Source organism: Polypterus senegalus, chromosome 4, assembly GCF_016835505.1.
Source record: "Polypterus senegalus isolate Bchr_013 chromosome 4, ASM1683550v1, whole genome shotgun sequence".
NCBI lineage: Eukaryota > Metazoa > Chordata > Cladistia > Polypteriformes > Polypteridae > Polypterus > Polypterus senegalus.
In genome coordinates this window covers 109596652-109620470 of record NC_053157.1, presented here as the reverse complement: position 1 = coordinate 109620470, position 23819 = coordinate 109596652, and the positions used below count along the sequence as shown (strand labels likewise).

The following is a 23819-nucleotide window of genomic DNA, read 5'->3' as shown; positions in this document are numbered from 1 at the left end:
TATAGTACGCGGACAAACATACAATTTCCACGTAAACGTTAATCATTGGGGATCTAGAAGGAACACCCAAGTGCTACATTGTGGTATCACTTTTTGGAAATTTGACATCGACATTTCGAAAATTGATATCAACTTTTTTATAATTGTGTACGAACGTTTTAATGTGTAATATCGAACATAACCACCTCACATCCTCCTCCCTTTCACTCCTCCGCTCTCCTCTTCATTCCCGGACCCCACCCAGGTGCTGTAAATCCTCTTCCCCCCATGCGCCCCCACCCCACTCCAAACTTCCCTCCAATCAGATCCCGCTGCTCAAACCTACGCGTGGCCGCAGAAACATGGAAGCCGAGACAAGGCTGAAAAAGTTGTACTGTTGGCCGTAATCTGCACTCTTAAAAAAAAATTAACTCGCTTTTCTTCGCCCATAACAAGTCACAGTGGATGCAATGAAAATGCTTGGCATGTACGTGCCTGACAGATTTTCTCTGAAGTCGTCTAAAGTCCAGGATGGAATTGGTCTCTACACCGCCAGACACGTAAAAAAGGTTTGTCTTTCTGAAAAATTCGGTGACTACAACGAAATAAGATTGGAGCGTATCGTGCGAGGCTTACATGGGAACGCTGCGAGTGACACGATACTTGCCCCGCACGTTCCGCACAAAAGTACTCAAAATGCAGCTAAGCTGCCACGTCTGAGCTGAACGCTGCTCTGTCGTAGTGGGCGCTTCATCACAGAAGCCGTCTCGCTTCGCTCGATTTAAATCCTGGGTAGTGATTTTGCAAAACATAGGAAGTGGAAGCAATCGTGCCATTCGCCTTCTCAGCCCTGGTCACAGGATGCGTCAAATTGGAAATCAGTGGGCGTTAACCGTTCATCGTTTAGACAAGCTTTGTTTGGGTTGGGAGTAATGTTGATAATTTAAAGTAATGAACTCAAAAAGTCCTTGCACTAACGCATATGTCTGCTATGTGTAAATCGAGTCTTACAGCGCACAAATGCCTGATATTCCAATTTCGGGACTATTTTGGTGTGATCATCGTGTATTTTCAATTGGATTAGTGTAAGTGGAGAGGCTTAGAGTCATTTTATCACTGTAATGATCTTTATAGTCCATCTTGTTTAGTTTATTGCAGTGACAGTTGTATCGTTTCATACTTCCATTCATTATTAAAGCAGCAACGCAATAACCGACCCTAGAGGGAAAGTCAGAGTAACGCAGCCGGGCTTATTCACACATTATTCCAAGGGTCTTTGTGATAAATCCACACGATGTCAAACTAAATATGGGAGATGATGTCTAACATACCAGCATCAGGGTACAACACAGGAATCAACCCAGGACTAAACACCAGTGAACCATAAGGGCACATTCACATGAACGACCACACTTGCTCAAACCATGTTCATTTAATCTAATGAGTACGTCATTGGGATGCGGGGAAGTTGAACCTAGGACTTTGAAGCTGTGGGGCAGCTGAGCTAGTCAATTCACCATTATACTACCCACAAATTATCAGTTATTGAATAGTCTTAATATTTTAATCAATTATATGTTTCAGGTCAAGTAAAAGAAACAAAAGTTTTAGTTAATAGGTATTTCCGTCACAGTTTGCTAGTAAAATTAAGTATTACATTTTCAATAAAAGTATACAATTCTGTATTTCATTTACCAGTGACATTTCCATTTCGGGGCAGTTATTTTATGTCATTTTTTTCCAGCCTCTTTTAATACTAAATTTGTATAGAGTTTTTGGAATTGTTTTCAGACATTACAATTTATTTAAGATTATAGTAGAAAGAGAAAGTTATAATATTCAAATTATTAAGCTACTTAGGAATGTGAAGCTGAGAACAACACCATGCCAAGGATACGAGTCATGCAAGAACATAGTTGCAAGGCAACAGGGTTTATAAGATTCTCCAGCACAACAAAGTTATTATCTTTATAGAGATTTTTATATATTGTATACAGTATATATAGCAAAACATAGTGTAAATGTATTTTAATTGTCTTTTTTTTGCATCACAGGGGGAGAAATTTGGCCCATTTGCTGGTGAAAAGAAGATGCCTTGTGACTTGGATGATAACATGGACCCTCGACTAATGTGGGAGGTGTGTTTTTTATTAAATTACGGAATTTATTAGAATCTTTTACAGAGCCAGATAAGGCAAGTCAGGAGGAAGTTACATATTTGTGTAGGTGTGTGTGTGTGTATGTATGTATGTATGTAAACACAGTGACTATGTAAGTATTCACTGCATTGGAAGTTTTCATATTTTATTAAAGTACAAAATAATTGATTTCATAAGTATTTGCTCTCTTCATGTTATTATTTAGTACATACACATTTGGCAGCAATTCCAGCCTTGAGAATGTTTGCACAGACCTCTATCAGCTTTTCTCATCTGAATATTGCAGTTTTCTCTATTTGTCTTTACAATACTCCTCAACACTGCCAGGTTGCATGGGAATTGTGATTGAACAAATAATTTAAAGCCCAGCCAAAATTATTCAATTCCATTGTGATCTGTACTCCTATTTACCAAGTAAGTGTCTTAGAATTACAGTAATCCCTCCTCGATCGCGGGGGTTGCGTTCCAGACCGGGGGGCGATAGGTGAAAATCCGTGAAGTAGAAACCATACGCTTGTATGTTTATTTTTATATATTTTAAGCCCTTATAAACTCTCCACCACTGTTTATAAATATTCCCCACAGAGTTATACTGCATAATCCCTTTGTATTCTCTTAGATACTAGGTAAGATTCATTGAAATCTATACTAATAAAAGGCAAAGCCCTCACTCACTCACTCACTCACTCATCACTAATTCTCCAATTTCCCGTGTAGGTAGAAGGCTGAAATTTGGCAGGCTCATTCCTTACAGCTTACTTACAAAAGTTGGGCAGGTTTCATTTCGAAATTCTACGCCTAATGGTCATAACTGGAAGGTATTTTTCTCCATTAACTGTAATGGAGTTGAGCTGGAAAGACTTGGGGGGTGGAGTTTCGTGTGACATCATCACGCCCCCACGTAATCACGTGAACTGACTGTCAACGCAGTACGTAGAAAACCAGGAAGACCTCCAAAAGCGCTTAAGAAAACATGCATTATATAATTGAGAAGGCAGCGAAACAATAAGAAGCGAGCGAGTGACATATACTACCATATTCATGAGTGTTGCCAGCTCGAAAGAAAGCAAGGTGTAAACCTAAACTTTAAATTAAGTTCATAGACAGGCTACCGCTGGCGTTTCACATACCCACAGGTAATGCGGGATACAAGTTTAATGAGAGGACGCAGGATATAAACGAGAGTTTTGATCACTTTGTAACTAAGTTAAAATTGTAGGTGAAGGGGTGTGCTTATGCAAATTCCGAGACTGTGTTTGTGGGGATTGACAGTTAAGGCGGGTGGGGAGTCACGTCATCATCTCCCTCCCATTTACCTCATTTCGCTCTGAGCTGAGCTCTGGCTAACGCCGTCTTCGAAGCAACTTCGTCACACTGCCACCAAATACTCACAGAAAAATCCACAAGTTAATACACACGCTGTCTCTAGAGTTTCTCCACACTGAATCCTCCAGGCACTACTTACAAAAGGTTACATTGACAATCGTGTTACGTTATTTTTAAAATCTTTCCTTTTCTTAGCACAAGCACAGCTGAGAAGCTTCGATGCATGTGCTCCATAACGCGTTAAAAAATAATGCATTTAATCACACTTTGCATTACAAGCAAAGGGAGCTTTGTCAATGCATGATTTCCTGGTACACCGATTACATTGATCAGCGCATCCCGATTCATTTTACCCTCGCACCACCTTAGTTTGAGAAGAAGTATGAAAAATATGAGGTTAACACAGAAAAACAGATCACCAATTCAAGCTTTATGAATAATCGATTCGCCATCAATAATTGTTTTGGTAAAGCCATCCTCCTTCCATTTTATAATTTTTCCGCCACTAGCCATGATTAAATGAATGGTAAAAAAGTAAGAGCGAAGCGAGGGTGACTTATTTAGGCAGGAATATATATGACAGCAACACTCATGACAATGTCAATCATGTTACGCTATTATTAAAATGTTTCCTTTTCTTTTCATTACTTCTTTAACACACTACTTCTCCGCGGTAGCGGGTATTTTGCTATATATATAATATATGAATTACCTCCAAAGAGCTGAGACTTTTGATATCATGAACGTGTGTACAAAAGGGTCTCCTGCCCAGCAAAAGTCGAGCAGCCAGCGCGTGCATAGCTGTGCCGGCCTTTGAGACGCTGACTGCGCTTCTGCCTTAAGTCAAAGTGAGCACTTTTAATTTTTTTCTTCCTCCCCCTGTGCTATAGCCCAGACAAGTGCAAACACGGGACCCCTTTTCTACACCACGGCAAAATAATATTAAGGCGATTCACACTTTCTTTTGCACGTATACGATTATGAGGTCCTCAGCTCGGATTATGAAGACATGCACACGAGTGGAGGACTGACAGTGCCATCACAGCCGATTAATGGCGGGACGTCTCACCAGTCTACACAAGACCCACGCGACTGTCCCCAAAAGGCGATTATAACGTCAGCGAACACATCTCTCTATACTATATAAAAGAAAAAGGCAACTTTCCTTTATTTACACCTTTTTTCCTTTTATCCCAAACCAAATCCTTTCTCTCTTAACACTGCAGAGGACACAAAAATAATTTTCTTTAATTGCCTGTAAGGCACATTACCAGAGGCACAAATTTGAACGTTCACATAGAAAATGTAATTTCTATACCACAGCCGCCGTGTAGCGCCTTTCAAAAGGGATCTACTACTGAGAGATGATCCATATACATTTTAGCTGCTGTTAGTTACTTACCTGTTGTGTTACACAGTCTTTAAAATGTAGTTTACCTGCAACCACTCCAGTAGTGCTCAATGTACCTGTACTTCTTAAAACGTTAATGTTTTACTGTTTAATAACTTATAAACTATATTTTATTATTTTTCCCTTGCACTCAGTGACCAAAGCTATACACACACATATAGACACATACAAACATACACACAAGTATATGTATGTGTATATATATGTATGTATGTATGTGTGTATATATCTATACTAATAAAAGGCAAAGCACTCACTCACTCACTCACTCATCACTAATTCTCCAACTTCCCGTGTAGGTAGAAGGCTGAAATTTGGCAGGCTTATTCCTTACAGCTTACTTACAAAAGTTGGGCAGGTTTCATTTCGAAATTCTATGCGTAAGGGTCATAACTGGAACCTATTTTTCTACATATAATGTAATGGAGTTGAGTTGGAGATGGCCGTGGGGGGCGGTGTTTCGTGTGACATCATCACGCCTCCTACGTAAGTACGTAGAGAACAAGGAAGAACTCCAAACAGCGATGAGCACAAAACGCCATTTCACAATTGAGAAGGCAGAAAAACATTATGAAGCAAATGATGCATACAAGCATATTCATAAGTACAGCTACTGCGGAAACAAAGCACGGCGTGAACCGTAAGTTTATATTAAATTAAGTTCATAGACAGGCTGCCACTAGCGTTTGTAATTTAGTGCCTGCCCATATAAGGCCGTCCATCAGCGGCAATCCAATACAAACACTGCCGGTAAATATTCACGTGTGAAGGACTGTGCTTATGCAGAGGAAGATGAGATGGTCAGGGTGGTGTTTGGCACAAACTCATTGAAACTGCGAGAGAAACTTTTAAGTGCGGGTCTTAGCTGACATTACGAGATGGCACCAGTACAGCTGGGAACCTTCGATGCAAGAACACCAAGCGGCTCACGTGAACTGACGCAGTGCACAGACAAAAGCAACAGTTCCAAAGAGTGCTGAACAAAAACCGAATTACACAATTGAGAAGGCAGCAAAAAAATATGAAGCGTCTGATACATAGAATCATATTCATAAGTGCAGCTACTGCGGAAACAAAGCACACGGTGGAAAAAGTGAATGTCCCGCTAAAGGAAGACAGTGTAAAAAAACCGTGCATGCAGTTTGTCACATCTCAGATAAAGAGGAAGACGAGCTGTTTATTGATGCAGTAAGAAACTAATCGATGAATGAAACCTCTTATCTTTACAACGATTGACAAACACGGAATGTAACTTGAACACAACACATCCTACAAATACGACCTGATTGAAACAAATAATGATAATCAAATCCTTGATGACAGCAACATTCAATAACACTCACAAAACAATTACTGTATATTGACAATCATGTTACGTTATTTTTAAAATGTTCCCTTTTCTTTTTCATAACTTCTACTTCTCCACTGCGATACGCGGGTATATATTTAAATGTATATATATACCCCGATCTACAGTACATACTAGCATAGACAAGCCACATGCTGTGGCAATTGTAGAGTCTTAAGCCTCTAATGCCGACATTGAGGTTCGATTCGAGAGGGATGCACTGAGTATGTCGCTGCGCTACCGATTCATTTTACCTTAGCATCTCCTTGGTTTGGGACGTATGAAAAAATATTAGGTTAGCAGAATCATGTTACGTTATTTTTAAAATGTTTCCCTTTATTAGCACAAGCACAGCTGAGAAGCTTCGATGCATGTACTCCATAGCGTTAAAAATAACGCATTTAATCACACTTTCAATTCAAGCAAGCGGAACTTTTGTCAATGCATGATTTCCTGGTACATCCATTACACTGATGCACACATCACAGCTACAAAAATGTTAGAGTCGGAATAAAGCGCTTCCTACGACTGATCATTTCGACTTCCCGCGAAGCCTTGATAAAAGCATGGTTTTGTGCACACTGAAAAGCAAGCAAAATTAGATGCATTACAGAAAGCGGACTTTGTGGCTCTTACTGGGGATCATTGGACTTCCGTGACCGTTAGTAATTCTAATTACATCTAATTACAAAATGTTCAATGATCACACTGTTTTAGCCTAATGTACAAAATAATTTTGGCTAAGGTTACTCAGAGTTTAAAGATTAAGTTGGTCAAATTACCTTTTATGTTTCTGACTTATTTTTTAAGAAGAAAAACTGCACTTTATGTTGAAATTTTGGTTATTATTATTTAAAGACAATACTATTCTGAAAATCTACTTAAAGTACTTAAACTACCACTTTATTTTTAAGTCTGCCCAATTTTAACCAGGGATGATATTTTTGTTTCTGTTTTGAATTCAAATGCAGTTTAAAGGTTTTTTTCAGAAATTAAAACAGCTTCAGTTTACAATATTCATGTCCATGTCTATTATTTGATTCTGTCGCCCACTAAAACACTTTTAAATTAAAAAAAAACATTTGCGATTTGGGGCAAATTTCGTGTGCGATTACATACGATTAATCAAGATTAATTCTTACACAGCCTCTAATTAATTGGATTAATTTTTTAATCGAGTCCCACCCCTAATATATATATATGTGGATATATATATGTAGATTTGTATATATATGTGTATATACAGTATATATGTAGATATGTATATGTGTATATACAGTATGTATATATATGTGTGTGTATATATATGCCAGCAACACTCATGACAATGACAAAACAATTACATTGTCAATCATGTTACGTCCGCTGCCAATCGCAGGATACAGATATATATAAATATATATATATATAAATAGACAGATATGACAACAACACTCAATATCAATGACAAAACAATTACATTAACAATCATCTTACGTTATTTTTAAAATGTTTGCTTTTCTTTTTCATAACTTCTTTAACACACTACTTCTCGCAGCCTTGGTATTTTGCTAGTATATATATATATATATATATATATATATATATATATATATATATATATACACACACATACATACATACACACATATATATAATTTGTGTGTGTGTGTGTATATATGATGTAGATAGGTATGTATATATATATGTATGTATGTATGTATGTGTGTGTGTGTGTGTGTGTGTGTGTGTGTGTGTGCATATATATGACAGCAGCAATCCAAGCTGTGAGAAAACAGTAAAAAGGAGGCGTGTCAGACGTCGTGGTACATTTTCTGATGCAGCTAGACGAAAATAACTTTGTGATGCTGCCACCAAATACACAAAACAATTACTTTGACAATCATGTTACATTATTTTTAAAATGTTTCCTTTTCTTTTTCATAACTTCTTTAACACATGACATCGCTGCGAAGCGCGGCTATTTTGCTATATATATATATCACAGCGACACTCCTAACAGTGACAAAACAATTACATTGACAATCATGTTACGTTATTTTTAAAAATTTTCCTTTTCTTTTTCGTACCTTCTTTAACACACTACTTCTCCGCTGCGAAGCGCGGGTATTCTGCTAGTTATGTATATAAACACACTGTTTATATACAGTAAAACCTAAATATTATTTTAAAGATATTGAGTGTCTCCGATATCACATATGTTACAGCCATTACGATAGACAGGCCACCAGCAATAAATACATACAACGCAAGAAAAATAGTATAAAGTAAATGTGTGTACAGTGACACTAAACATACGTACATGTACTAAGTACTGTAAGTAGAAAATTAATTATGGTTACTCACCTACAATGACACAATGACTTGTCCGATAACAATGAGTTTAATTTTACTGCACAACAAAGGAGAGCGTTACAGTTCTTCCAAAGTAGCCACTTCAGGCAATTGTGTAGCACTGCCGTTGTTCTTCTTCTGGCAGTCTTCAATGCAAATCCCTAAAGCAGATTCCATCCAGACTACTGCCTTATTACATCCACTTACAACTCGTTTTGCACCCTGGTTAAAAGGACACTATGGCCGTAGATCTTATATTCCTTTCCTACATTTTAAATAAAAAGAATCGTAGCCTTCAACAAATCCAAAATGTTTACCTTTTCAGCAATCGTTAACATCTTCCGTTTGCGCTTGGGCACGGCCCCTGAAGCAGTAGCAGATCGTTTTGGAGCTATAATGAAGGGCTTGACTATATAAACACAAAAAAGCACAACTCTTTACACAGAGATACACGTTGATGCTGAATGAGCGAGACTTCCTGGTTAACACTGCTTTCAGCAGGCAGGAACCTAACTGCGTGCTCTGATTGGTTAGCTTCTCAGTCAGGAGAACTTAACTGCGTGCTCTGATTGGTTAGCTTCTCAGTCATCCTCCAATAGAGTCCCTTGTATGAAATCAACTGGGCAAACCAACTGAGGAAGCATGTACAAGAAGTAAAAAAGACACATTGTCCGCAGAACCCGTGAAGTAGCAAAAAATCTGCGTTATATAATTAGTTATGCTTTCATATAAAATCCGCGATAGAGTGAAGCCGCGAATGGCGAAGCGCGATATAGCGAGGGATTACTGTAGTCCTAGAAACTGCACTACAAGTCTGAATAGGAACAGAGCTGTTCATCCTCAGAGTAGAACATGAGAACTGTTTGTAAAACTAGGAGTATGAGTTCACATTTGCAGTTGCAAAATAATAATTTTATATACCACCTTATCATTATATTTACATGGAACTCAAGGTGCTTTCCACAGATTAATAAACAAAAACAAAGATATTCCACATTTACTTGCATTATTACCGTATTTCCCCAATGAAAGGCCGCGGCTTATGCATTCATTTTACAAAATATGTAAATGGGCTGGCCTATCTAAAAACAATTCAGTGCACAAGACGACATACTCAAATGATTTGGTGAATTTAAATGTACTGTTTACTTCAAAAAATCAGATAATGACAATGTTCACAGATACAGTTAAAATAACTGTCCACAGTTTGAAAAGAATATGAATTGTCCAGTAGACAAAAAAATTATGTCAATAATGACGCCATCATTGGTTCAGTGATCACTTGGCATTGCTGCATCTAGCCTCTTCTTCACATTCTTCTCTTTCAGGTTCGTTGCTGCAATGTAAAAATTTAACTTTTTCAGGGCTTTGCTACATTATATCCTAGTATATATTACAAGCTAGGAAAAAAGCTAAATTTAACAGAAATAAAAGGAACAAAAGTTTATTGTTGGCTGGGAAAAGACAAGTTTTTAATTTATGTTTGAACTAGCAGAATACCCGCGCTTTGCAGCGGAGAATTAGTGTGTTAAAGAAGGTACGAAAAAGAAAAGGAAAAATTTTAAAAATAACGTAACATGGTTGTTAATGTAATTGTTTTGTCATTGATATGAGTGTTGTTCTCATATCTATCTATATATATATCTCTATCTATCTATATATATATCTACCCGCGCTTGGCAGCGGAGAAGTAGTGTGTTAAAGAAGAAAAGAGAAAGAAAAGGAAACATTTTGAAAATAACGTAACATGATTGTCAATGTAATTGTTTTGTCACTGTTATGAGTGTCGCTGTGATATATATATATATATATATATATATATATATATATATATATATATATATATAGCAAAATACCCACGCTTCACAGCGATGTCATGTGTTAAAGAAGTTATGAAAAAGAAAAGGAAACATTTTAAAAAAAATGTAACATAATTGTCAAAGTAATTGTTTTGTGTATTTGGCGGCAGTGTCACGAAGTTGTTTTCGCAGCTGCATCAGAAAATGTACCACGACGCCTGACACGCCTCCTTTTACTGTTTTCTCACAGCTTGGATTGCTGCTGTCATATATATACACACACATACATACATACATACATACATACATACATACATACATATATATATACATATATACACATACATATCTTCATATCTATATACATATCTACATATACACACATGCTGTATATATATATACATACATACCTATCTACATCATATATACAAACACATACATACATACACACACACAAATTATATGTATGTATGTATGTATGTATGTGTGTGTGTGTGTATATATATATATATATATATATATATATATATATATATATATATATATATATATATATATATATATATATACATACATATATTTGTGTGTATGTTTGTATGTGTCTATATGTGTGTGTATAGGTTTGGTCACTGAGTGCAAGGGAAAAATAATAAATTATAGTCTAGAAGTTATTAAACAGTAAAACATTAACGTTTTAAGAAGTACAGGTACATTGAAATTACATTTTCTATGTGAACGTTCAAATTTATGCCTCTGGTAATGTGCCTTACCGGCATTTAAAGAAAATTAGTTTTGTGTCCTCTGCAGTGTTAAGAGAGAAAGGCTTTGGTTTGGGATAAAAGGAAAAAGGTGTAAAGAAAGGAAAGTTGCCTTTTCTTTTATATAGTATAGAGATGTGTTCGCTGACGTTCTGATCGCCTTTTGGGGACAGTCGCGGTGGGTCTTGTGTAGACTGGGGAGACGTCCCGCCATTAATCGGCTGTGATGGCACTGTCAGTCCTGCACTCGTGTGCGTGTCTTCATAATTGAGGTGAGGACCTGATAATCGTATCGTGCAAAGAAAGTGTGAATCGCCTTAATATTATTTTGCCCTGGTGTAGAAAAGGGGTCCCGTGTTTGCACTTGTCTGGGCTATAGCGCAGGGGGAGGATGAAAAAAATGAAAAGTGCTCACTTTGACTTAAGGCAGAAGCGCAGTCAGCGTCTCAAAGGCCGGCACAGCTATGCGCGCGCTCTGGCTGCTCGACTTTTGCTGGGCAGGAGACCCCAGTTTGCAGACACGTTCATGATATCAAAAGTCTCAGCGCTCTTTGGAGGTCATTCATATATATATATATATATATATAGCAAAATACCCGCGCCTACTGGCGGAGAAGTAGTGTGTTAAAGAAGTAATGAAAAGAAAAGGAAACATTTTAATAATAACGTAACATGATTGACATTGTCATGAGTGTTGCTGTCATATATATGCCTGCCTAAATAAGTCACCCTCGCTTTGCTCTTACTTTTTACCGTTCATTTAATCATGGCTAGTGGCGGAAAAATTATAAAATGGAAGGAGGATGGCTTTACCAAAACAATTATTGATGGCGAATCGATTATTCATAAAGCTTGAATTGGTGATCTGTTTTTCTGTGTTAACCTCATATTTTTTCATACTTCTTCTCAAACTAAGGTGGTGCGAGGGTAAAATGAATCGTGATGCGCTGATCAATGTAATCCGTGAACCAGGAAATCATGCATTGACAAAAGCTCCCCTTTGCTTGTAATGCAAAGTGTGATTAAATGCATTATTTTTAGCGTTATGGAGCACATGCATGAAGCTTCTCGGCTGTGCTTGTGCTAAGAAAAGGAAAGATTTTAAAAATAACGTAACACGATTGTCAATGTGACCTTTTGTAAGTAGTGCCTGGAGGATTCAGTGTGTAGAAACTCTAGAGACAGCGTGTGTATTAACTTGTGGATTTTTCTGTGAGTATTTGGTGGCAGTCTGACGAAGTTGCTTCGGAAGACAGCGTTAGCCGCGGAGCTCAGCTCAGAGCAAAATGAGGTGGTAGGGGAGATGATGACGTGACTCCCCCACTCACCTTAACTGTCAATCCCCCACAAACACAGTCTCTCGGAATTTGCATAAGCACACCCCTTCACCTACAATTTTAACTTAGTTACAAAGTGATCAAAACTCTCGTTTATATCTGCGTCCTCTCATTAAACTTGTATCCCGCATTACCTGTGGGTATGTGAAACGCCAGCGGTAGCCTGTCTATGAACTTAATTTAAAGTTTAGGTTTACACCTTGCTTTCTTTCCGAGCTGGCAACACTCATGAATATGGTAGTATATATCACTCGCTCGCTTCTTATTGTTTCGCTGCCTTCTCAATTATAAAATGCATGTTTTCTTAAGCGCTTTTTGGAGGTCTTCCTGGTTTTCTACGCACTGCGTTGACAGTCAGTTCACGTGATTACGTGGGAGGCGTGATGATGTCACACAAAACTCCGCCCCCCACGTCATTCCAGCTCAACTCCATTACAGTTAATGGAGAAAAATACCTTCCAGTTATGACCATTAGGCGTAGAATTTCGAAATGAAACCTGCCCAACTTTTGTAAGTAAGCTGTAAGGAATGAGTCTGCCAAATTTCAGCCTTCTACCTACACGGGAAGTTGGAGAATTAGTGATGAGTGAGTGAGTGAGTGAGTGAGTGAGGGCTTTGCCTTTTATTAGTATAGATGACTGGAGGGTGGCGGTACTGCAGTACAACAATGTCAATCATCTGTCTACACGTAAATTCTTCAGAATAATATTAGCAACACTGAAATTAGGCTTACCTTTCTTCAAATCCTTCAAAATGAGATCTGTGATCTTTGTGGTCACTGTCAAACAACTCGATTGCAACCTGTGCTGCTTTGCTGTCGCTGATGTCAGACACGTTTTTGTCACCGGTATCGCTCTCTCTCCCACAAACTCTCTAAAACTGTCAAATTTCTTCTCCCAGACATCTGGCAGTCTCTGTCCCACAGTGGTCTGGCTCGGATAGATGGACCATTTTGTTTCAAGAAGCGAGAAACCCAATTATGACTTCTTTTGAAGTCTTTACTTGCCATTTCAGTTGCCATTCTTTGTGCCTTCAATCTGATGGCTATTGTCAAAACCATCCGATTGTTCTCACGCTGCGTGAGAATCCAGTCTTCAAGTCGCTTCTCCAAGTTTGGCCATTTTGCTTCCCTTGTAATCCTTACACGACTACATGGTGGAAGTGCGCGCAAAGCTTCCTTATCTTTACGCCAGTTTCTGACTTGTTTTTCATTTATTTCAAAGTAGCGTCCAGCTGCACGCTTGCTGTTTTCTTTCGTGAAAGCAACGACCTGGAGCTTAAATTCTGTAGCATAGGACTTGCGTTGTGGCATGATATCAGTAAGTGCAAAATGTTATCAATTTAATTGTTCACGCTCAACTATAATATCACTATATAGTTACAAATGCCTACAGGGGGGTGCCAAATTAGATGCTTTTACTTCAGATTGATAAATTCAGTAACGTCGCAGCTAATAACATGGGGAAGCTTATCTTAGACTTTTAAAATATAAATTGCCATTTTCTGTGGCTTACAGAATGGGGCGGCCTCCAGTTTGAGGCGTCTTTTTGTTGGGGATTTACGGTATCATTATTTAATACTTTGACAATTTCTTATATATTTAAGTATACTAAATCTAAAAATCAACCAGGTATTGTTAAGCAAAATTTAACCACTAAAGTGCAAAACAAACCTTCACTCTTACTGGAAAAAAGTTTTCTATTTAAAATATTTATACATTATAAAATAGAGCAACATGATCTAATGAATATATATAGTATGTATCTACATTTTACCTAGACAACCCATTGAGTAGAAACAGTTTAATGTTATTAAAATGAAAAGATACAAAATCAAATAACAGTGTATAGCGGTTTCAGTTGATTTAGGATGTAGATGAAGTTCTTAATTCCTGAATGTGAATGTTTGACCAGCTGACACAGAGGAGAGGAAAACAAAAAACTCCTACGATGGCCATAGGAGAAAAATAATCCTATGGCGGGCCACAGTCAGAAAACAGAAACAAGCAAATCAAATCAGTTTCTGCATCATGAAAGTCAGAATGACCTAGACCAGTTGGTTGCCAGCCCTCCACTGTGTTCAGCTGATACAGTCAATAAAAATTTCCAAGTCCTCCTCGTTTCCCCCAGTACCCCAGATGACTACAGAATAGAGCACTTTGAGCAGGTCTGGGTGGCAAGCGTCACCACACAGGATGGGAGACAAAAAACATAAAAATAAAGCAGTGGATTAATGCTGGGTACTTTAACACATTAAAGAGCTAAACTTATAATTCAGATCACTATATTATGATATAATTACACTTATATTTCAGATCACTATATTATGATACAATCACTGGAAAGCCAGATTAAATAAAAAAAATGCTTTTAGAAGTTTTTTGAAATGTTCCACAAATTTAGCCTGGTGTATTTCTATTGGTAAATTATTACAAATTTTTGGTGCATAACAACAGAAATCTGCCTCACCAGTTCTTTTATGCTTTGATCCTGGAATAACAAGCAAACAAGAATTAGATTACAAATGCAGATCTAAGATTGTGATTTGGTACATAAGGAAACTGGCATTCTGAGATGTACAGTAGGTAGTGGCAAGAAGCTTTGCTTAAAACTTTGTATACAAGAAAAAGTATTTTAACATTGATTCTAAAGGACACTGTCAACCAATGTAAAGATGTTAGTATTGGGGATATATGGTCATATTTTTTTGTTTTGGTTGAAATTCTTGCTGCTGCATTCTGGATAAGCTGTAGCCGATTTACGTACTTCTTGGGTAGTTGGGATAGAACAGAATTGCAGTAATATAGTTGGCTAAATACAAATGAGTGTATTCATGTTTCGGCATCTATAAATGTTATAAGAGATTGCACCCCTGCAATGTTCCTTAGATGGAAGAATGCAGTCTTGGTAATATTATTAATATGTGATCTGCATTTAAGGACAGCGTCAATAATAACACCTAAATTCTTGACCTCTGGTTTGATTTGCAGGGCCAGGTGATTAATTCTGTTTCTAAGACTCTCACTTTGTTTATTGCTGCCAATTAACTAACAATTCTGTTATATCCTTGTTTGAGGTTTAAGGAAATTCATATTTATCCATTCTATAATACAATTAAGCCACTAGATTAAAGGGTTTATAGTGTATGGATGATCAGGTGCAGTGGATAAATAGAGCTGTGTGTCATCAGCGTAGCTATGGTTATTTACATTCTAATGGTCAGGTTAGGTGGATTGGCGATTCTAAATTGGCCCTAGTGTGTGCTTGGTGTGTTTGTGTGTGTCCTGCGGTGGGTTGGCACCCTGCCCAGGATTGGTTCCTGCCTTGTGCCCTGTGTTGGCTGGGATTGGCTCCAGCAGATCCCCGTGACCCTGTGTTCGGATTCAGCGGGTTGGGAAATGGATGGATGGATGGTCCTAAAATTGATCCCTGCAGTACACCACATAGAATATCAGGCATTTTTGATGCACAGTCACCATAACTGACAAAGAATTTCCTTCCTGTTATATGTTAATTAAACCGAACCCCCTACCCACTGGCTAAGGCAGTTTTTAAGAATATCACATATTGAATGTTGTACTCAAGTCTAATAGAACAAGTACAGATATTTTATTTGCATCTACAATGTTTTGCAGATCATTTACTAATTTCACTAGAACTGTTTCAGTACTATAATTTGATCTAAAACCTGGCTGATGCTTATCAAAAATAACATTTTTATTCATATAATATCTTAACTGTTGAAAAGCTGCTTTTTCTAGAATTTTACTGAGAAAAGGCAAATTGGAGATTGGCCTATAATTGTCTAAGATAGAACAATCAAGGTTATTTTTCTTGAGCAGTGGCTTAATTACAGCAGTTTTGAAAGAATCTGGGAAAATGTCAAAATCTAATGAACAATTTACTATTTCAAGTAAGTTGTTAAGTAGATCAGAAACTTCTTTAAAGAAGCTTATAGGAAAGGTGTCTAATACATAAGTAGTAATTACAGTATTCTATAAAATTCAAATAAAGTAATTTTAGTGTAGCAGCTTAGTTTGCAATGCTGAGCTCGTTCAGCCACAACAAAATTTTTATTTTAAGTTGGTTTTAAGTAAGTCTAATATTACTTATCTTTAAAATATACTACAAAATCTTTACTTTTACCCTCTGATTCTCTTAGTGATAATGGAGCTAGATTTAATTTGGAGCTGGATTTTTTGGATTACCTGCGCTGTTATTAATAATTTTAGAAAAGTAAGACATTTATCTCCATACAAACTGCTAGGTTATATTTAGCTATGTGTGCCTCTAGTCTTTCTCCATTGATGTTCTGCCCTATGGCACTCCCTTTTAAGTTTGCAGACTGTCTTTAGTTTTCCACATTACTACGACTGTAGATGACTTCTTAATATGTTTTTTCGGGAGCTACCAGGTTTGCCGCAACCCGCGTCTTCGCATTGAAATTCTCTACCATATTATTTACATTACTGCCTGCATTGGAAATGTCAGTGAATTCAGGATGACTATTAATTATATTAGAAAATCTGGCAGCAGCTGTGGTGTCAAAATAACGTTGTTATTTGTTATAACAGTACGTTCCTCTTTGGATCTAGTAACAGATAGTACTATTGTAAAAATAATACATTAATGATCAGAGATACCAATGTCCAGGATCTGTGTCACGTTAATCTTAAGCCCCTTTGATATGACTAAATCCAGCGTATGGCCCCCCTTTACGTGTTGGCTGGGTGACACGGTGATTAAAATCAAATAAGATCGGAAGCTTCATAAATTATCTTACCTTGGCATCACCCAGATCATTTATATGAAGATTACAATCGTCCAGTATTACAAACCTATTTTAAGCCATTATTATTATATGAAAGATGTGAAATTGCCAAGGTTGATAACATTACAATTTAACTGACTAGAAAAAATATTTGTGAGGCTGCTGTCTTTTTACCTTTGGTGAACAGAATGAAAAAAATTATAACCCAGAGGAATAGGTTCTAAAAGGACACTAGCACCATTTACATTTAACCATCTCTCATAAAGAATTAAACAATCTATTTCCCTCTCCGTGACAAAGTCATTTATGTAAAATGTTTTACTAGTTAAAGCTGTAATATTAAATAAGGCCATATTAAGGGTTGTGTTAGCACATGGTGCACATGGTTGACTACTGATACATATTGTTTGCATTTACGCCAGGCCACCTGTACTTTCTAGCAGATTTAGGTTTCTTTATAATAGGTTTGACACAATGTATTTATTTAGATAAAGCCCCTATGTATTCATTATATTTTAAAATATATTTATGTCTATCATTAAATGTATTATTCGATAGTCAAGAGCAAGAGCGATGTTTTCGGAGCTGACCTGAACTCCTGAACTGCTGTCTCTTCCAGAAGGAATGTTGTAGTTTCCTTGGAAATTATAATGACATTTTGTAGTTTTGTAATACACTACTGCTTCACCACAAAGATGATAATATTAATATTAAAGTAGTAGTAGGATAAGTAGCCGAAAAAAAAAGAATAAGGAAAATACAATAAGATTGTGTTTTGGCCTAAGATGTACATTGTGAATTAGACACTATATAGCACCCGACCCAGCACAGACTGACACTAAGGCACGTGTAAAAACACCAGAAGACTTTATTTTTCATCAGCTGGAGGGCACATCTTCCCCGTGAACCCTGCAGCCACAACACAGTCCCAAGCACAGTTAAACACAAACCATTGACTCCGCGAAGATCACGGCATTGTTAGCAAAGTCAAGATCTGTGGATCTTTCTTCATCAACAGATTCTCCACAGCCGCTGGACCCCATGACCATGCCCAACACCCCCTCCATACAAGCATTGAACAGAGTAGGAGCAAGAACACACCCCTGACGAACCCCAGAATCAACTGGGAAAAACACGGAAATCTTGCCTGCGCTCTGCACAGCACTCACAGTGGCAGTGTACAGGCCAGCCATGATATCCAGCAACCTCGAGGGGATCCCGCGAACCCTCAGGATGACCCACAGGGCAGCGTAATCAACTGAGTCAAACGTTTTGCAAAAATCGGCAAAGGCTGCAAAGAAACTGCCAATATTCGCGTATGGACTCTAAGAGAACCCTCAGTGCCAGGATGCGGTCGATGGTAGAGTTCTTAGGCATAAAACCAGACTGTTCCGGTCGTTTTTAGGTGAGCAAGTGATCACGGATCCTATTGAGGATGACCCTAGCAAGGACCTTACCTGCACCGAGAGCAGTGTTATTGATTACGGCACTCCCTGGGTGCCTTGTCTGTTGTCTCAGAGGATGCTCGGACTGCGATAAGGGATGTCTCGGTGAGAGAGACATTTTATTTGCAGCTTCACTCGGTGGTTGATGGGTGTCCACGAGGTGACACTCCTCTGGTCATCGGCGACTTCAATGCAGCCACTGGCACTGACAGGGCTGGCTATGAGGATTGTCTCGGTCCCCATGCGTCTGGTGACTGTGGTGAAAGTGGCTCCATGTTCCTTGACTTTGCAAAAGGTCAGGGGGCTGCGAATCAATGGATCCTGGTTCCAGCGCCGTGAACCGCATTGTTGGACTTGGTACTCCAATACAGGTGGTGCGGTGAAGGAGATCGATCACATTCTCGTGGGCAGACGCTGGAGGCTCTTGCAAAACTGCCGGGTCTACAGAAGTGCCCAGTTTGTGAATTTTGACCACATACTTGTTGTAGCTACTCTTAGGATCCAGCTTAGGTCCAGCAGGTTACCACCTACTAGGAAAATGAGCCTGGACTTAGCCAAACTCCAAGACCAGGCTATTTCTAATGAGTTTCAGGGGTGTGGAAATCCAATATTTTTCTACTTGTCCACGGACAAGTAAACTTAGAAAATCCACTTGTCTGCCAGTTAAACTCACTTGCCCATAAGCAAATAACAAAAGTGAAAAATAGTTTATTTTTTCTGATCTCTTTTATTTATATAAAATTGCCTTCCATTTTAAAACTGAAAAAAGTTCTTTCAGGGAGTAGTATTTTGCCACCTTGCTCTAGAACATTATATGTAAGATTCCCTTATCATTTTAACTCACTAGTAAACAATACCTTCATTATAGCTACACTAGTTCTGTTTCACATATTACAGTTCCATAACAGAGCACTGTCCTGATTCATTTTCTGCCATGTATTGCAACTTCTTCTCCCCCAAGAATCTTTACCATCTCAGACAGCATGGGCTGAATGCTGTTCATTTCTTCTTGAGCTGAACTGCATGGTTCCTGAACTTCTGGTCCTGCAGAAGTGGATGCTGATGACTTTTCAGGTTTTTTATGAGTGATGTGCCAGTTGCCAGATGACAGCCAGAATTCCACAGCTGGTAGTGGGCCAAACTCTTCTTAAGGTTTGCCATCAACAACAATGCACATCTGGTTTTGAAGGTTTTCCTGAGTCAGGCGGGTTCTTAGAGAACTCTTTACTAAACTCAAATTAGAGAATAATCTCTCACATGAAGCTGTGGAAGGAGAAACTGTAAGAAATGGTGAGATCAGCACACTAACATTCTTCAGAGACTGTTCCTTCCTCTGCAGAACTGCGGTATAGACACCAAGTGGATGGTACTGCCGTTGCATTGATATCTGCACTTTAAGTGCTTGCCATTCAGATAGTTCATGTTTAACTTGCTCACCAGTCAACAAATCACTATACTGCTGACACAAGTTCTTGATTTCATAGTTTCCATAAGTGCTCAGTTCAGACAGAGTGTGTGGCCAGATTCTGAAATCAAACACCCTCATATCTGACACAGGAGGCTTATCAAGGTCGGAGAATCTGGTAAGTATATACTGAACCATGCTATCTCTAAAACCACCAGACAGCTTTAAGTATCCATCAAATGTACTAGACTCCTTGTCAAACAGATTATAAAACTTTGCAAGGTTTTCTCCTGGCTCCTTTGTCATGGCATGCAATCTGGTGTACAAGGTGTCAATGGCCTCCTTAACTTCAAATATCAGCAAATCTTTGCTCTGGAAAAGAGTTGAGGTGGCTGTAATAACAAAAAGTACATCCATCATCAGATATAGATACTTAATAAATTTTACTTGCTTGAGGTCATGTAGTATGGCTTTAGCCTGCCCCAGTTCATCTGCCTTGTTTGATGTGGAAAGTATCTGTTCCATGTGGGTAACAGTTATGTGTAAATCCTGGCTAACAGCTTTCAGTGCTCTGGACTTTGATGATACATATCTGATGGCTTTTATTTCTGAATGCATAAGCAAGGTTTCATTCAAAATTGATGCAATATTTTGCAGCTCATTTCGTCTCTTTTGGTGAAAAAGAATAAAACTTGCAGATGCACTTGATGGTGTCTTCAAACTTTTTCAGATAGCCTACGTCTTTTACAGCATCAAGTACACCTAACTCCAGTTTATGTGCCACTCGGTGTGTAACAAGAACTTTGTTACTTACACAATCACTGAGCTTTCTGGCAACACCATTTTTAGCTCCAAGATTAACTGCAGCACCATTAAGATTAATGCACACAAGCTTTGGGTCATTGTCTCCAATATTTTCAATATCAATGCCACATTTTGACAAACCATTTTTTATGGCAGCAACAACACCATCTGCTCTGGCATTTTCTAAATTCTCAATGCTAGCCGTGGCTGTGTAGAGATCAAATGTTTCTGGATGAACGCACCTCAGTAGTATACCTTCTTGGTCTATTACTGATGAGTCCGTGCTTGAGTCACTCATGACTGAAAAGAATCTGACATGTTTCATGTGGCTTGAGACCTCATTCAACAAAACAGACAATATTGACTTCACAAACTCAACACAGGCGTCCCTGCCTCGATGGTCACTCCCTAAATTTACACCATTATTTTCCTGCACAGAACACAGAAATTGAAAGTCAGTAAATGGCCTGTTGTGCTTAGCAACAACATAAGCAGTATTGAACAGCCTAGCATAACGCTCAACCTCTGAGCGTTCAACTTTAGAAAACGCTTTTTCAATTGAACCAACTTTTTTCTTACTTTTAGACTCATGTTTTGATATACAGGCAATGTGTTTCGCAGACAGCTGATGCAAAAGTAGTGTGTCTTTTCTGTCGACTTTCTTGCCGGTAAATAATGTGGACGTTTTGTCGGCAATAAGTGGATACTGACGGCAAATTTGGCAAAAAACGGAGTCAGTGTCGTCTGCATTTACCCACGGAAACTCTTTGAGCCATTACGATTGAAAAGACCATTTTCGTTTTTTATCATACTCACGGTCCCTTTCAGCTTTAGTTTTTCTTTTCTTGCCCTCATTGTCATGTATTTTCAGGTAAAATACTTATGTAAGTATTAACAAATCCGCTTATACCGCTTCCCTTTTGAAAAATCAGCCGTCATTTTTGAGACATGATGAACATGCCTAAATAGACTGTTTCCGCACGAAGTACGTACCCAAATGTTTAAAATTTGAAAGTAGCGGTAAAAATGTGACCTGCACAGCACATATAATTATTTTTTCTCCGAAAATTGCACTCGTCCGCGGACAACTGAAACCAGAAAAACACACTTGTCCGACGGTCAATTTACCCGTATCGGACGAGTCGGCTGTTGGATTTCCGCACCCCTGAGTTTGCATGCAGCTTGTGTTAGGAACTTTCAGATTTGGGTACGCCTGCCGATCCTAATGTGATGTAAGAGACCTTCTGCGACAAGACCCTGAAGGTTGCTGAAGTTTGTGTTGGTGTTACCGGTGTTCCCAGAAGGAGGTGATATCATCAAGAGGAGTTGCAGCGCACAGCTCAATGGCAACTCTGGTCTGTACCGGGAACTGAGAAGGACGGCTGTGAGGACTCTGAGGGCAGATAAAGAGGCGTTTGTTAGAGGAATCTGTGAGCAAGTGACACACCATCTGTGGTCTAGTGATCCATGTCCTGCTTACAGAGTAATCCAAGCATTACACACATCTGAATCTGCTCTTCGGAGAGTCGCAGTCAGGGCAGCTGATGGAATGGTCCTTACGGATGACACTGCAGTTGTGACCTGCTGGGCTGGCTACTTTGAGAAGTTGTTCAAAACTGATCCTTCGGCTAGGACGTTGGATATCTCTGGGTCCACGGTTCTTGAGGCTGATCCTCCAATTAGCTGTGAACCACCCAATCTCACTTATCTCAATTTTTTCTGAGCTCGGATGGTAGTGAATTCCAGAGCTGGGGAGCAGATCAACTGAATGCTCTTCTCCCCATGGTGGTAAGACAGGTGAAGGAAACATTAAAGTGGATGGAGGAAGAGGATCTAAGGGTGCCAGAGGGAATGGCAACTTGGAGGAGGTTGGCAAGGTTGTGGATTTCCTTGAATGTTAACAGGAGAATTTTGAAATCAACGCGGAACTTAACTGGAAGCCAATGAAGCTGCTACAAGATGGAAGTGATATGGTGAATACAGTAGGTTCTAGTAATGATGCGGGCAGCTGAATTCTGGACCAGTTGAAGCTTATAGAGGGATTTGCGAGAAAGACCAAAGAAGTGGGAATTGCAATAATTCAGACGAGAAGTGACAAGATTATGAACAAAGATAACAGTGGTGTGGGGACTGAGGGAGGGGCGAATACAATTAATGTTACGCAGGTGGAAATATGCAGTCCGGGAGATGTTATTGATGTAGAACTGAAAAGACAGAGTACTTTCAAGGATGACACCCAGGCTGTTGACCTGTGGGGAAGGGGAGACAAAGGAATTATCAATAACAAATGAAAAACTATCGGTTTTGGATAATGTTAATTTTGTACCAATGAGGAGAACCTCAGTTTTGTCACTGTTTCATTTAAGAACATTTGAGGAGAACCAAGGTTTACTTTCTGCAATGCAGTCAATAAGTGAGGAGGGTGGGAAGGAAAAAGTAGGTTTACTAGTGAGGTAGAGCTGAGTATCATCAGCATAACAGTGGAAAGTAATGTTATATTTATGAAAGATATTGCATAGGGGAAGGAGGTAAATAATAAAGAGGTAGGGCCCCAGGACAGAGCCCTGGGGCACACCTGAAGTAACAGCAGTGGGTTTGGATGTGAACGTTTTGAGCTGAATTAACTGAGTGCGGCCTAAGGCAGGGTTTATACTTAACATGACACAACGCATGCTCCAACGGGCACCTCTGCAACGCTAGCGTTTTACTGTTTATATTTGCATGTGTACTTTACGTAAATCTGGAAGATTCCACCAGGTGGCAGTATGAGATATCATTATGGTGAGAACACGTTCAGCTTCGCTGTGTTTTGAATTGCCTGAAACATCCAATAAATTCCGAGGGCACCTTACCACACTATCTCTGAAAAGGATGTTTAATGATTACATCCATCAGTCTGGGGATATGTTCATTCCAGCAAGCATCAGGGGCGGGAAAGAAACAA

The 23819-nt window shown here is 38.7% G+C and overlaps 1 protein-coding gene across 2 annotated transcripts in view; it reads left to right on the top strand.

The window, feature by feature from the left end:
- The first annotated feature begins 316 nt into the window (after positions 1-316).
- Positions 317-23819, top strand: part of prdm5 (PR domain containing 5) — a 316540-nt gene continuing 293037 nt past the window's right edge. For both annotated transcript variants that reach the window (XM_039751133.1, XM_039751132.1), the window contains exons 1-2: positions 317-548; positions 2034-2117. In XM_039751133.1, coding sequence (XP_039607067.1) covers positions 450-548; positions 2034-2117 — 183 coding nt within the window. In that variant the 5' untranslated portion in view covers positions 317-449. The remainder of the gene's footprint in view (positions 549-2033; positions 2118-23819) is intronic.